The sequence below is a fragment of the Ascidia mentula genome, chromosome 4 (assembly GCF_947561715.1).
Source record: "Ascidia mentula chromosome 4, kaAscMent1.1, whole genome shotgun sequence".
Taxonomy (NCBI): domain Eukaryota; kingdom Metazoa; phylum Chordata; class Ascidiacea; order Phlebobranchia; family Ascidiidae; genus Ascidia; species Ascidia mentula.
This window is the reverse complement of record NC_138569.1, coordinates 1,786,610-1,798,749: the sequence shown is the minus strand read 5'-3', so window position 1 is coordinate 1,798,749 and position 12,140 is coordinate 1,786,610. Positions and strand designations below refer to the sequence as shown.

At 36.0% G+C, this 12,140-nt stretch overlaps 2 protein-coding genes across 3 annotated transcripts; both read right to left on the bottom strand.

Annotated features, from left to right (window-relative positions):
* Positions 1-2,038: 2,038 nt before the first annotated feature.
* Positions 2,039-4,480, bottom strand: LOC145899206 (uncharacterized). Of its 2 annotated transcripts, XM_082987941.1 has the most exons (4): positions 4,271-4,480; positions 3,924-4,066; positions 2,949-3,059; positions 2,039-2,679 (listed from the first exon to the last, which is right to left on the bottom strand). In XM_082987941.1, exons 1-4 carry the CDS (start codon positions 4,474-4,476, stop codon positions 2,642-2,644), a joined length of 498 nt encoding a protein of 165 aa, XP_082844067.1. In that variant the 5' UTR covers positions 4,477-4,480; the 3' UTR covers positions 2,039-2,641. The 2 variants fall into 2 exon arrangements, with proteins under 2 accessions (XP_082844067.1, XP_082844066.1); XM_082987940.1 differs by lacking the exon at positions 2,039-2,679 and having other exon boundaries at positions 2,764-3,059.
* Positions 4,481-10,657: 6,177 nt separating this feature from the next.
* On the bottom strand, positions 10,658-12,065 carry LOC145899105 (uncharacterized). Its single transcript, XM_082987821.1, has 3 exons — positions 11,891-12,065; positions 11,504-11,573; positions 10,658-11,103 (listed from the first exon to the last, which is right to left on the bottom strand). Exons 1-3 carry the CDS (start codon positions 12,053-12,055, stop codon positions 10,982-10,984), a joined length of 357 nt encoding a protein of 118 aa, XP_082843947.1. The 5' UTR covers positions 12,056-12,065; the 3' UTR covers positions 10,658-10,981.
* Between the last annotated feature and the right edge of the window lie 75 nt (positions 12,066-12,140).

The following is a 12,140-nucleotide window of genomic DNA, read 5'->3' as shown; positions in this document are numbered from 1 at the left end:
ACATCGCATTTAGCCAGGAATAAATCTGGTTCAAATTTATGCGCTGGTTATTTTGGGCTGCAACAGCGATGGTTTTCGAATGTAAATTTATTCTTTGGTATATTTTTTATATTTCCCACATGAATGTTGAGGCAAAAATAACTCTCCAACTAGGACTTGGATTGTTGGTAAATTCTTTGTTCAATTTATTTATGAAGTTTGGTTTGTCTGACCTGATTAAAACCTTCAACTCAGAACTCACTTTGACGTTTCTGAAAGTGGAACTCGGTTTATTGATTTTAAAAAATCATCACAGCATCGCGGTACATGGAGACGTGCAGTAACACTATGTTACAAAATCAAACAACAACAAAGAACGACAGAAATACGACAGACGCGTTGATTGGAGTTGAAAGCAAACATTTTGCTTTTGTACAAATTAAATGGTCGCGTATATGTGTGGAAAGATTTAAAAGAAAGAATGATTAAAGATAAAAGTAATCAAAGTTCATAAATTTGGTGCCACCCAAAGACGTGATATTTGAATGGGCATTTAAACCTTCTGATTAATAATCTGCGTAAATTATAGAACTAACTGCAAATATGGGTAATTCCTTGTGTCTAAAAATTAACATTTGTACTAACCGTAGATTTTTAACCATGTCAAACAAGTTTTTCAGACATTTCTCGATGTTCTCCAGCAAGGACAAAGCTCGAAACAAACATTTCGAACAATAATAAGGTATGTCGTTTGTTTTTCCCTTTGATTTTATGCGCCTGATTGTGTAAGAAAATGCCAAACTGCTGTTAAGTATGTTTTGTCAAATGTCTAACCGTTTTTATAGTTATAAGCGAAAGCCTGACCGTAGTGGTTATGTCAATCTCATTTTCGTTGATATTATGATGTTGTAATAACGCTTGCATCTCAATAAGTTTTCGTCACACACGAATACACTTTGAGAAGTGTTTGTTAGATTTAATTAAATCATGTCCGAAACGTTAGATTATTTTCTTTAACATACGTCACTGCTGGCAACTTAGGGTTGATTGTGGAAAAATGGTCATAACATTGTCTGCTTAGAAAGTCCTCACGGAGGCATGACATCAGCTAAGGGGCCTGACACGTTATTTCTTACATTGCGCAAACGAGGTCGCCCAGCCTGCATGCATTTTTTACTCATTTTATTTTGTCCCTCATTAGGAGAAACCCTCGTGCTAGTTTAGGGGTTGTTATGGCTATTCGAAGCAAGAGATCACTGATCAACAGCTTTTATGTATGATTTTTCGGCCCATTTAATAATTGACATGAGCTTAATGCAAATCTAATTCACCACCATTTACGTTTGTAAACACAAACATTTCCTTCATGTGAGGTAGCTGTAACGATATATTGATTTGCAACGAACCGCCTGACGTTACCTTGTGTCCCTTGTAAGTAACTGCCAGAATCGTTGAAGGAAATTGTATAACAGTTATTCTAGATTCGACATGGCTACGTGTTTCCAAAACGTTAATGTTATTTAATTTTGAACTTGCTGAAGTAAAATAGCAGGAGAAATGCACAAAATGACGCGAAATTGGTGTTATAATGCAAAAGCATTTGGGCAAGCGCGACATCTCGCGACCGTGTCCCCTCGACACAGACTGAATCCTTTTTTATTCGCCGAGCAAAGACTCGAAGAGCATATAACTGCTAGTCGCAAGGCACATTAACACGCCACATTTTTCGCAAGGGTAAAACATAGAGAAATATAGAGAAACATAGAGTCATAGATATATAATTCAGTCTTTGAAGAGGGCGATATTTCAGTCTATAACTCTATTCCATGATTTCTTTATAGACTCGCAGACAGAGACTTTAGTACGCGTGGTTTGTAACGTTTTGTTGTAATACTTGTGCGTCTTTTATTTATGCATCAACTGACAGATTATAACTTTGGTTTAGATAGTAGCCTTTTTAACAGGAGTCAGATATACGGCAGTGTTAATATTTTGTGTAGACGTTTACATAACGCCCTACAAAACCAAGACGCCAAGTGACCTATTGTCCAATGTTTGTGATTTTATTTAATTCAATCCAATAAAGCGTGCACATCGAACCCAATCATTGCCTCAAATGCACTGCTAGTGGTCATAAAATGACAATGCATAGCCACGAATATAAATATTTCCGTGGCTATAAATATTGCAAGTATAGTACCCAACACGAAATGAAAAAGGTAAATTTGGAAGCAGTGAATATTTGTTTCAAAACACATACTACATTCAATACATACATATATCAAGCTTGTCACAGTAAGGCTCAACACAGTTCAGGTGCAATTGATATATTACAAAAAAACGGAAATGTGTATTGCAAAGTTAAACTGATAACAAATAAAATACTTTTTACAGCAGAAGACAGTTTAGTGCTAGTTAGTAAATAAACTCTTAACTTGGTATTATTTCTATGATATGGATGAGTGCAACTTTACCACAAGTTTTTCATTCGAATTTAGTGACAAGTGGGAGTGGTTGAATGAGACATGACCAATTTACATGGTAGCTGAGAATAGTTCTATTTCTTTGATGAAAAAATGTGTCTGTCACATAAGCCACTGTCATATAGTGACTTTTCAGAATCTACATCTTCCGTTCCAAATGGCACGATGTTGTTCCAGCATCAACAGTCGCAACAACATTTATTTTGTAGCATTTTTTCTAGAAATAGCAAGAAATTTGTCATAAAATAAGTTCAGTATACCTTGGTACATTTGTCACTAAATCACAAAACATGCCTATTATACAATATATACATATGTACATTTAATAAAAATAGTGTGACAATGCACAAACACAGTTTGTGGTCCAATGAATTAAAAACAAAGCAGAGATGTTGCTCCAGAGTCAGGATAGCTAGCTATTTTATGTCAAATGTTTACATTACTTGGTCTCGAGCAAATTTGCTTTTGCACAAAAGGAAAATTTACCAAGATATTTTGACCTAACCAAATAGAAAAGTAATACAGCCAAAGTCAAAGCAGTTCCAATCACAATTCCAGCAATTTGTCCTTCACTAAGTTGTGAGGACCCTTGTTTACCTAAACAAAAATATAAGGAAACTATCAATAAAATTGTATAACATTCTGTAGGGCCCATATTGGAATTTCTGTTAAAATAAGTTTGTAGTCCTCTGCCACAATGGAAGGGGCATATCACAAAGCAATCAGTGATGCATTGGGGTCAAGTTTTTGAGTGAGTGCAAATGCATGTGCTGTTGCTAGGGCAAATTTAAGCCAGATTCGGGCAGTTTTAGGTAACTATTAAAAAGTAAAAACTAAAGAGATAGCTAAAACTTCAGGCTATATTTACAGAAAAATAAATCAATCAAGGACCCAGTCATTTGTGGTTTTGTAAAAGATCCAACCCTCAGCTATATATTCTGGTCAAAATTGGTCGCCAGACCGGTGCATTTTTGCACATTGGGGCATTTGATTACCCCCGAATGGACATTACTTGGGGTGAAAGGACAACAAAAAAAGCAAATGGTATTTTCAGAAAAATGAATTTTCTGGAAAAAAAAAAAAAAAAAAAGTAGAAGTACTTTTGTGGTTTTATGCAAGGCCCATCTCTCCTCTACACAATAGCACCAAAATTAGTTGCTGAAAAATTGCCTAAGCAACTCCCTAGGGCTGTTTATATCCACCTATAGGTCACAATCTTACAGGAGGATCAATAAGTCCTTGCTGCATATTGTCTCATTAAGGAGCAAAATCTTTTTATAAGGTTGAATAATATTAGGCCCCCTATGCAAGTCACAAGACCCATCAACGGTCATTAGGAAACAAGTGGAACATTTGCCAGGTGCATTATTCAACACAAGAATTAATGAGCAAAGTTTATATTTCACAACTCTCAGAGGAAAATTATGTGGTACTACATGGAGTAATGTTTCTAAACTCTACCTTTTGCTTTCACATGAATGCACAGAGTTTGTTCTTGGTCAACGTCCTTTATACTGGTTATAGTGAAGTTGTAACCTCCCAAATGATTTGTCGCACAGATTTTTTTCAGTTCATATGTCCAATCCGTAATGTCATTTACACTGCTTTATAAAAAAAAAAGGTTACTGGTGTATATATACCGGTATATATATTTATATCGAAAATAAACACTCAATTATTTTTTGCACAAATTTTCATAATATTGATTTGACAGAAAAATCAAACAATTTTGTTGCTAAGCACTTAATTGCATCAATAGCTTCCTGTATTACATCGCAGTTTCCTGTATTGCAGTTTATAGTACTTACCATTCAAAGATAAATCCTCCAATAGTCAAATTTCCCACAGTATTCTGGTGGCATATCACAGATTGACCTTGAAGTGATATGTCCACAGACATCCCAGCAAAGACATTGAGTTCTTTACATTGATTTCGATGGATAGCAAAGGAGACATTACATGTATTAACATTATTTGCAAAAGCAAACAAACAAAGGAAAAGAACTAAAGCCATGACAAATCCTGCAACAAAAACCCTGGATGTCACATATTTAGCATTTGTTTTATTGTGTCTCTGAAACGCTAATTTAACCGTATCTCCCGACAGCTTCTGATAACCGCCTATGGTTCAAAGCTGTTCGGTTCTCGTCAGTTCACTGCACATGTTTACGGCGTAATTAGACTGCTATCACGACGGGAAAGATAAAACTATCAACGATCACATAGAAAAAATACTTACGTAGACAAGTCAGGTAAGACTCGCCTTTTTCTCGTCTCTCTCTCTCAGACTTAGTGGAGAAGTCGGGTATTAGACTGCTCAGGTAAGACTCGCCTTTTTCTTGTCTCTCTCTCTCTCTCTTAGATTTACGTAGACAAGTCGGGTATGGTTTGGTGGGAACGTATTTGGCGTAGGACACCAAAAAGTTTCTTGTTGCAAAAATAAACCTTTGTCTATGACGTGCAAACTACTAAACATTTGTTTGTGTTGGTTTACTTTGAAGAAAATGAGTTAAACACATGTAAGTTTCCGCCAAACATGTTAGAGAGAGAAAGACGAGAAAAAAGCAAGTCTTACCTTGTAGATGCGTGTTCTATTTTAGAAAACTCCGTGTAGATCTGACACCATTTCAGCATAACAATCTTTTATTGAGATGGCAAAAACTTCATAGACATCAAACAGCAAATCCAAGAGTTCAATTTAAACGTTCGGAATCGAAATAGTCAGAATGGCATTGAGTTGAGTTGTTAAAGTAATCTGTTCTTTTAGACAATGCATTACATCGCTTTTTAAACCCGCTTGCAACTTTCTTTCGAACAATAAACTTCTTCAAGTTAAAAATGCCTCCAGGTCAAGTCATGATGTGCCAGCGCACTATATCTGCGTCCAGACAAGGCGGAGACACTGACACGTTTTTATCGGGGTCGCAAGCGAGTTGATTGTTTTAGAGCGATGGTCGTGAAAGTTTTTAAATGGTCGTTCAGAGTTACGTGAATGCGTGAGTAAACGCTCCAGGGTATGAAATTTGCACAAACATAACATCGGCAAGTAATCAACGTACATTATAAAAATACATATTAAAAATACACATGTGTGTTCACTACAACCTGACTTGTCTACGTGAGAGAAAGAGAGAGACGAGAAAAAGGCGAGTCTTACCTGACTTGTCTACGTAAGTATTTTTTCCCGATCACATCAAGATTAACCGGGGAAATCCCTTTTCACCAGACCATGAGGTGGTTAAAATATCTACCGTTGTTTTGGTAGAAATGACTAGCTAGGAAGTATGCGTCATTACAAAGGTGATGAGGAGTGGCGAAATAAGCTCAACGTTAAATCCAAATTATTTCATAATTTTTTTTTAAGTAATAACCGCAATTTCAATTATTTTTTTACAAAAAAGGAAACGCTGAACAATCGCAACGGAACAATGAAAGTTACCACCAGTGTCATTTTTTTAATGTTATTACCCATAACTTTTTCTGTTATTACAGATAAATTTTAATGTTATTACCCAGAACATTACACAAAAGATCATGTGTCTCATTAATAAACCGTGTTGGTTTCGGCGCACAGCATGGTGAAAGGTTAGAAGCTATATATTATATTCAATGACAATTTTCTTGTCACAACGTGGGAAACACAACAAGTTGGTAAAAATGCCAAGAAGTCATTTTAAATTTGCTGTGTTAAATGAAGATTTCGTGTTAGGACAACATGGAGGAGTAGTTAACGACCAAACAACATGAATTTTTGTACGCTCACTTTATGCGTTCATTTTCCAAACCTCATGTCGACTCTCTATTATTTTTTGCCAATACAATAAATGTAGATTATGCTGTACTTGACATAGTTACATATTGTTTAGAGAAATCTAGGTTGTGTTTACAGGCTTGCAGAATGCGGTAGTGTATGCTGTTATTGGCACCAGTATTGTCAACCATGCATGGTCCTGATTAATCTTGTAACGCCTGTGTATTTAAACAGTGCGTGTGACCACGTACGTACCTCTTTGTCTGTCTGATCTTTTTTCTGTAAATAAGTAAATAATTGGGTGCTCACGTTGCGCAAGAACTTAATTCGCCACTCCTAGTCACCTTTACAATGACACATACATACTCGCTTTGTCATTTACGACCTATATCATTTAACCGTTGGCAAGTGTTAGTTTTTATTTGCTTAATGGAAACTTCCTTTAAGTTTTCTCGAGCGAACGGCCAAAACCCAGGATATTATCATGGGCACGAATCCTGAACAGGTTTTTCTCTTGGTACAAGGGTCGAGCGCTTAACCAATGCCTTTTCTTTTTTTTTTGACCACACCGGGATTTGAACCCAGGATGTTCTGGGCACGAATCCCGATCAGTTTTTTTGCTTGGTATACGGGTCGGACGCTTGGTCAATGCTGTCAGTAAAAAAGTTTTGTGTGGTATTTTAGCGACCTTAAGTGTGCACTAAATCTACATCGACAAATCCACTTGAAGGTGTAATTGATTTCATTAGGAAGGCGATTTCACGCGCCTGTTTACATACCTAAGCACACGTGCGATTTTTGGAATACAAGCGATTTGTGACAAAAGCCACGCCACGTAAAATCCAAACCATTTGCGACCAGTACTTACTGACTAACTAAAAGTTGAAATAAATATTGCGAAATAACATGAATTTATCGGGAGATCACGTTGCACAAGAGCTTATTACACCTACCCCGCCACCCAATATCATTTACACCAGTGTTTCTCAATCTGTCATACAAGCCTCTGTGAAACTGTGTCCGAACCTCGACCTTTTGTTCGGTGTACGTAACCAGTTCACTCAACAGTATAGATTTTTTACTTTAAAAAAAATTAATGTTTAACCCAAAAAATCTGTGATAACTTTAAGGCAAACACACATAGGGCAGAACAGAGTAGCAGGTTGTTTGATGCTGAAACGGCTGATTGGTGTATTTCTGCGTTCCGTACTACAACATAAGAAGTTAATATTAAAAGCAAGAACTTCAACCGCCAACAATTTGCTATGTACGTTCAGTTAATGCAGAGAAGTTTGAATGTTGTTTGGTACAAAATAAATATGAAGCTTGTCCTACATTGCATGACCTTCGTCAGTGACCTGTGTAGAATAAAGCGTTCATTCCACCCACATGCAGAAAAACATTTCGAATATAATATCATCACGTTGACGAAACAACTCCATGTCTTTTGTTAGTCGTGTACAGTCGTGTACAGTCGTGTCTGGGCGCGTCGACAACAAGTTTAAATTCTTTCCATAGAAAGCTTGTATACAAGCAGATAAAATTGGACCAGGCGTTGTTTTCTTCAAGTACAATTATGTGCCCAATTCAGTGTTTCCCAACCGGTGGAACGCTTACCACTAGTGGTACGCAACGGCATTCCAGGTACGCGAGCGGTAATTACCTTGAGGAAGCCTTGTTGAATAACAGGCGAAACGTCGGTGAATAAAGTTACGTTTTATCTTTGCCAGAAGAACAGATTATTAAGTTACAATATGCCTGGCAGCAACAAAAACATTGTACCTCCATTATGTTAAAGTTCGACGTAGACAATATTATTACAACTCCAATGGGGAAGAAAAGACGCAATACTCGAATTTTAGTTGTTTCCTGTTGTGTCAGCGGTCATAGTTATTAGGTAAAATTTATGCAACAACCAAAACTGTCTTCTTTCTGCAGCTACCAAATCACTACACGTACATGTGTCTTGCAAACAGTGCAAAATTCTCACTGGTTAGATATGGATGTCCACGTAGCAATTTCCAATCTAATGAAATTGACTGAGGATTTCGTGCTGGAACGGAATATAGGAGATAAAAATAAAGCTATCAAGGCACTTGTCAAAGACATTGCAGTAGCTAAAAAGATAAACGATTCAGAGTACCTGCAAAAACTGTTTCGGGAGAGTCGTCTAAGAAGCAAAAGATTACCAAGCAAGCATTGGAAACGTGATGAAAACGCAACTTGATATAAAAATGTACTTGTCATTTATGCAGTAGAAGTTTAATAATGTTTTGCAGATAAAATATTTGTTTTTACATTACCTGTTGTAATTTGTAAATATCGTTGTCCACCTGACGTGATCCGTTTTTTAATTTTTCTGAGAAAGCTTTATCGCATCAAAAAGCAACAAAGCCTCAGACGATTGAATACTTTTACAGTCTGTTTCAAAGCTAAACTTAACCCATCTTCACTATCGGTTAATCTATTTGCTTTGTCGTTTTGTTGTTTTGCAGTATTACCATTAAACTTAGTAATGTCAACTCTCCAAAATCCTTTACTTAAATTATTTGACCACATTTCTGGCGCAATAGTGCCCTGGTGGGACACAGTTTTAATAGTTGGATCTTTTTTCCTATTTTGGATCGGACAGAAAACGAGCAATTACAAGCCGCGCAGGATTAGAAGGAAACCTAATTTTTTGCCACGACAATGCATCAGGTATAAACAAATGTATTATTGAGAATTGTTTCTTGTTAAATTGTTTATCACTGTAATTTGGTTCAAGTTTCCGTTTAGTTTTCTAAAAAAATGGCACTTTATTATAGAGTTAACGGAACTGAAGTATCTGACGAAATGCGTCTTTGAACTATATTGGATCGAGCGAAACTTCGGTTATTTTTGTACAATTCTGTCTGTTTCGTTCGGTTTAAGTATCATCGCTCGGAGGCTGCATCCAGAGGCAAGAGCTGTCATGGCTGAATGGCGATTTATTTTCGAAGAAATTCCTAACGTACAGGGTCACGAAATTGATAAATATCACGAACTAATGAGCGAACCTAGAGCAGATAGAGATACGAAGTCGGATAACTTTGGGTTAATTGATAAAATGAAGGATATCGTTGATAGGAAGATAGAAATAACTCTAGGCCTTCGTATATTGACTTCATGCATTAATAAGGGCTTGATTACCCTTGTCTGCTTTGTATTGCTATTGATAAGTAAAATATTCATTCGAGAATCTTATCATTGCAATTTAATGCATTGCAGAAAATCCGTAACATTCCAATGTATTTTAAAATCTCACGAAACTTATTTCACAACATATTGTTTGTTTTATTGGATCATATGGCTTTCTATTTACATAATGTTACATGCAAATGATCGTTCAAATGGAAAAAAGTTTCGCTCAAGTGAATATATGTTGATGATGCTGTTTAAAGAGCAACGATTACAAGAATCAGATCAAGAAAATTTAAATCGAATGACAACAAATTAGGAAAAACAATATTAATGTTTTTACGCTAAGTTTACGCAACATAAACTGTTTGTACACTACAACACTATACGCGTTCGTTTTCAAAACCTTTCATGTCGACTTTCTATTCGTTGCCATTACAGTAACTGAAGATTATGTTGTACATGGTTTAAAAAATTGAATCGTTGGCAGAATAAAATTCAATCAGATTTAGTGGTTCGGGATGACAGACGTATAGTAAACTGGTCGTATTTAGCGTCCATACATTTAAATATGTTCCTGATTATTGCAATGCGCATTGCAACACACATAGGGCAAATGAGAAGTGGCCAGAAAAAAGGACGTAAAAATATGTGTGGTATGAAGTGTCTGTTATCGTTAAATGAAAGGCGTATTCTAATGAACTTGGATTCCTAATTTAGGTTTTGCTTTCTATATTTGCTTCAGATATTTTTATGTTACGTAGATATATGAGTGGGTCGACGTTTGCTACCTGGCTGAGTAATGTTATGAATATGATACAAGAATTAGGACAAGTTGTCAAAACAAGATCAATGGTCTAAGATTTCATTACACACGCATATTGCCCTTTCAAGATATGTTACAATAATTAAAAAAAATTGATGGGATCGTGCAGAAATATAAATTGATATTCATATAAAACAAAAAAGTATTGATTTTTATTTAATAACTTTTTTATCATGACGTTCCCAACTATTTTCAAACAAACGAAAGCACGTACAACAATAACCTTTCCAACAATTTAAGAATTGCAGGCCGCAAGCCTGCAACTTTGACTCACTGAATATCTATGGAAGCCAGAACAATTTACCAATTACATTATCTCCCTAAAAATTAAAAAAATAAAAATGAAAAGCTTTAATAAAAAATTTGATGAATTATAAAAACTCTGATTTTCTCTGCAGACCGCAAGAAATCACGACAAGGGGAACAATGTGCAGTAGCGTAACATACGTGATTCCAATATTTTTAGAAGCAGCTTTCTCCACAGACTTTTATTTGATATTCTACAATTCACATGCAAAACGAAAAAAGGTAACAAACAAATATATAAACACATAGGGCTGTTGTGAATCATTTAATTGCGATACGTTTGAAAAAGATGTACCTTGCAATTGAACCGCTATATTATATTTTTCAGTAAAGTTCTTTGTTCATTCAGTTCATTTTATTTTGTTGCGTGAGTATTTAGTTCCAGTAAATCTTACAAATTAATAAAAAACACACAGGAATACATTAAAGTTGCCAAGTTGTTTTCTCAACATTCGGTCTTTAAGACCGGTTAAAGTTTTACTCTGCTGCGACACAATCTTCTTTGTTCTCGTTGTTCTCCGTTTTATCTGCCGACGCGGATAATTTAATGCTGTAGATCATTCCCAAGAACGTCATGAATTCGGTGAAGTCCCAAACTCCTGTACGAGATTTATGCAAATTTATATCCAGTTTGTGAATACAGCACACACGTTTCAAATCAATATAGTGAGATCCCAATCCCACTTATTCGTGAGTCGGCTGTGTTTCATTTCAAGGGCCTTCAAACTCATCACATACTCTCACTAAGAAAACCACGTGGACGTGAAGATTGTGATGGTTGTCAACCATAAAAATTGTGCATGCAAATCTTCACAGTAATTCAGGTCTTCAGTATAAAATATTCATAGGTGGAAACAATCTATAAATGTTTAATTTACGTGGGCGGGTTGGACAATTAAGATAGCAGCGTTCCCACGTTAAACCACAGTATCATGAACGGAAGCCCTGGTTGCCACAGAAATAATTTTCACAACAAAATATTAATAAAGTTCATCCCACCGTCTCCATTCGTGTCAAGTTCCCTCAAACATTCTCGGCATTCTTGCTCCGTCACTGCGATGTTACAAGTCTGAAATAAAAAGAGTTTCGTATTTTTATAAACTAATTAGCATTTTTTTCTATAAACAATACAGACGTATTTATATCACTTGAAGTGGGAAACTTGCATGCATATAGTTTTAAGACGTAGAAGGTAATATATCTACAAGCTAAATTTAGTAAATATGCTGATTTCTTGCATTAGGCATTTGCTTTGCAACACTATACTGGGAGTCAAACAGTTAGCAGCTTCAATATTGCCAAGCATTCCGATTAAGCACCAATCTAACAAACTCTACGTGGTTTCTACACATTATTTATACGCCAACTAATTTGCAACCAGCTTGCCTGGAGAAGATTCAGGATTTCATTGTGATCTAAAGTTCCACTTTTGTCTTCGTCATACTTTCGAAAAATCCTGTAGGCTCCCCTCAGTGCTTTATCCAAATCCATAACAGCAGACCTTGTGTTGCCTCTCATATCAGCAACAACAGACTTACCAGCACTATACATCGGCTATATTCAACCTGTTCAATGAAAACAGGATGTGCGTGGGATTCGTAAACGCAGCGTGTGGATATAATAATGAGCACGTTGC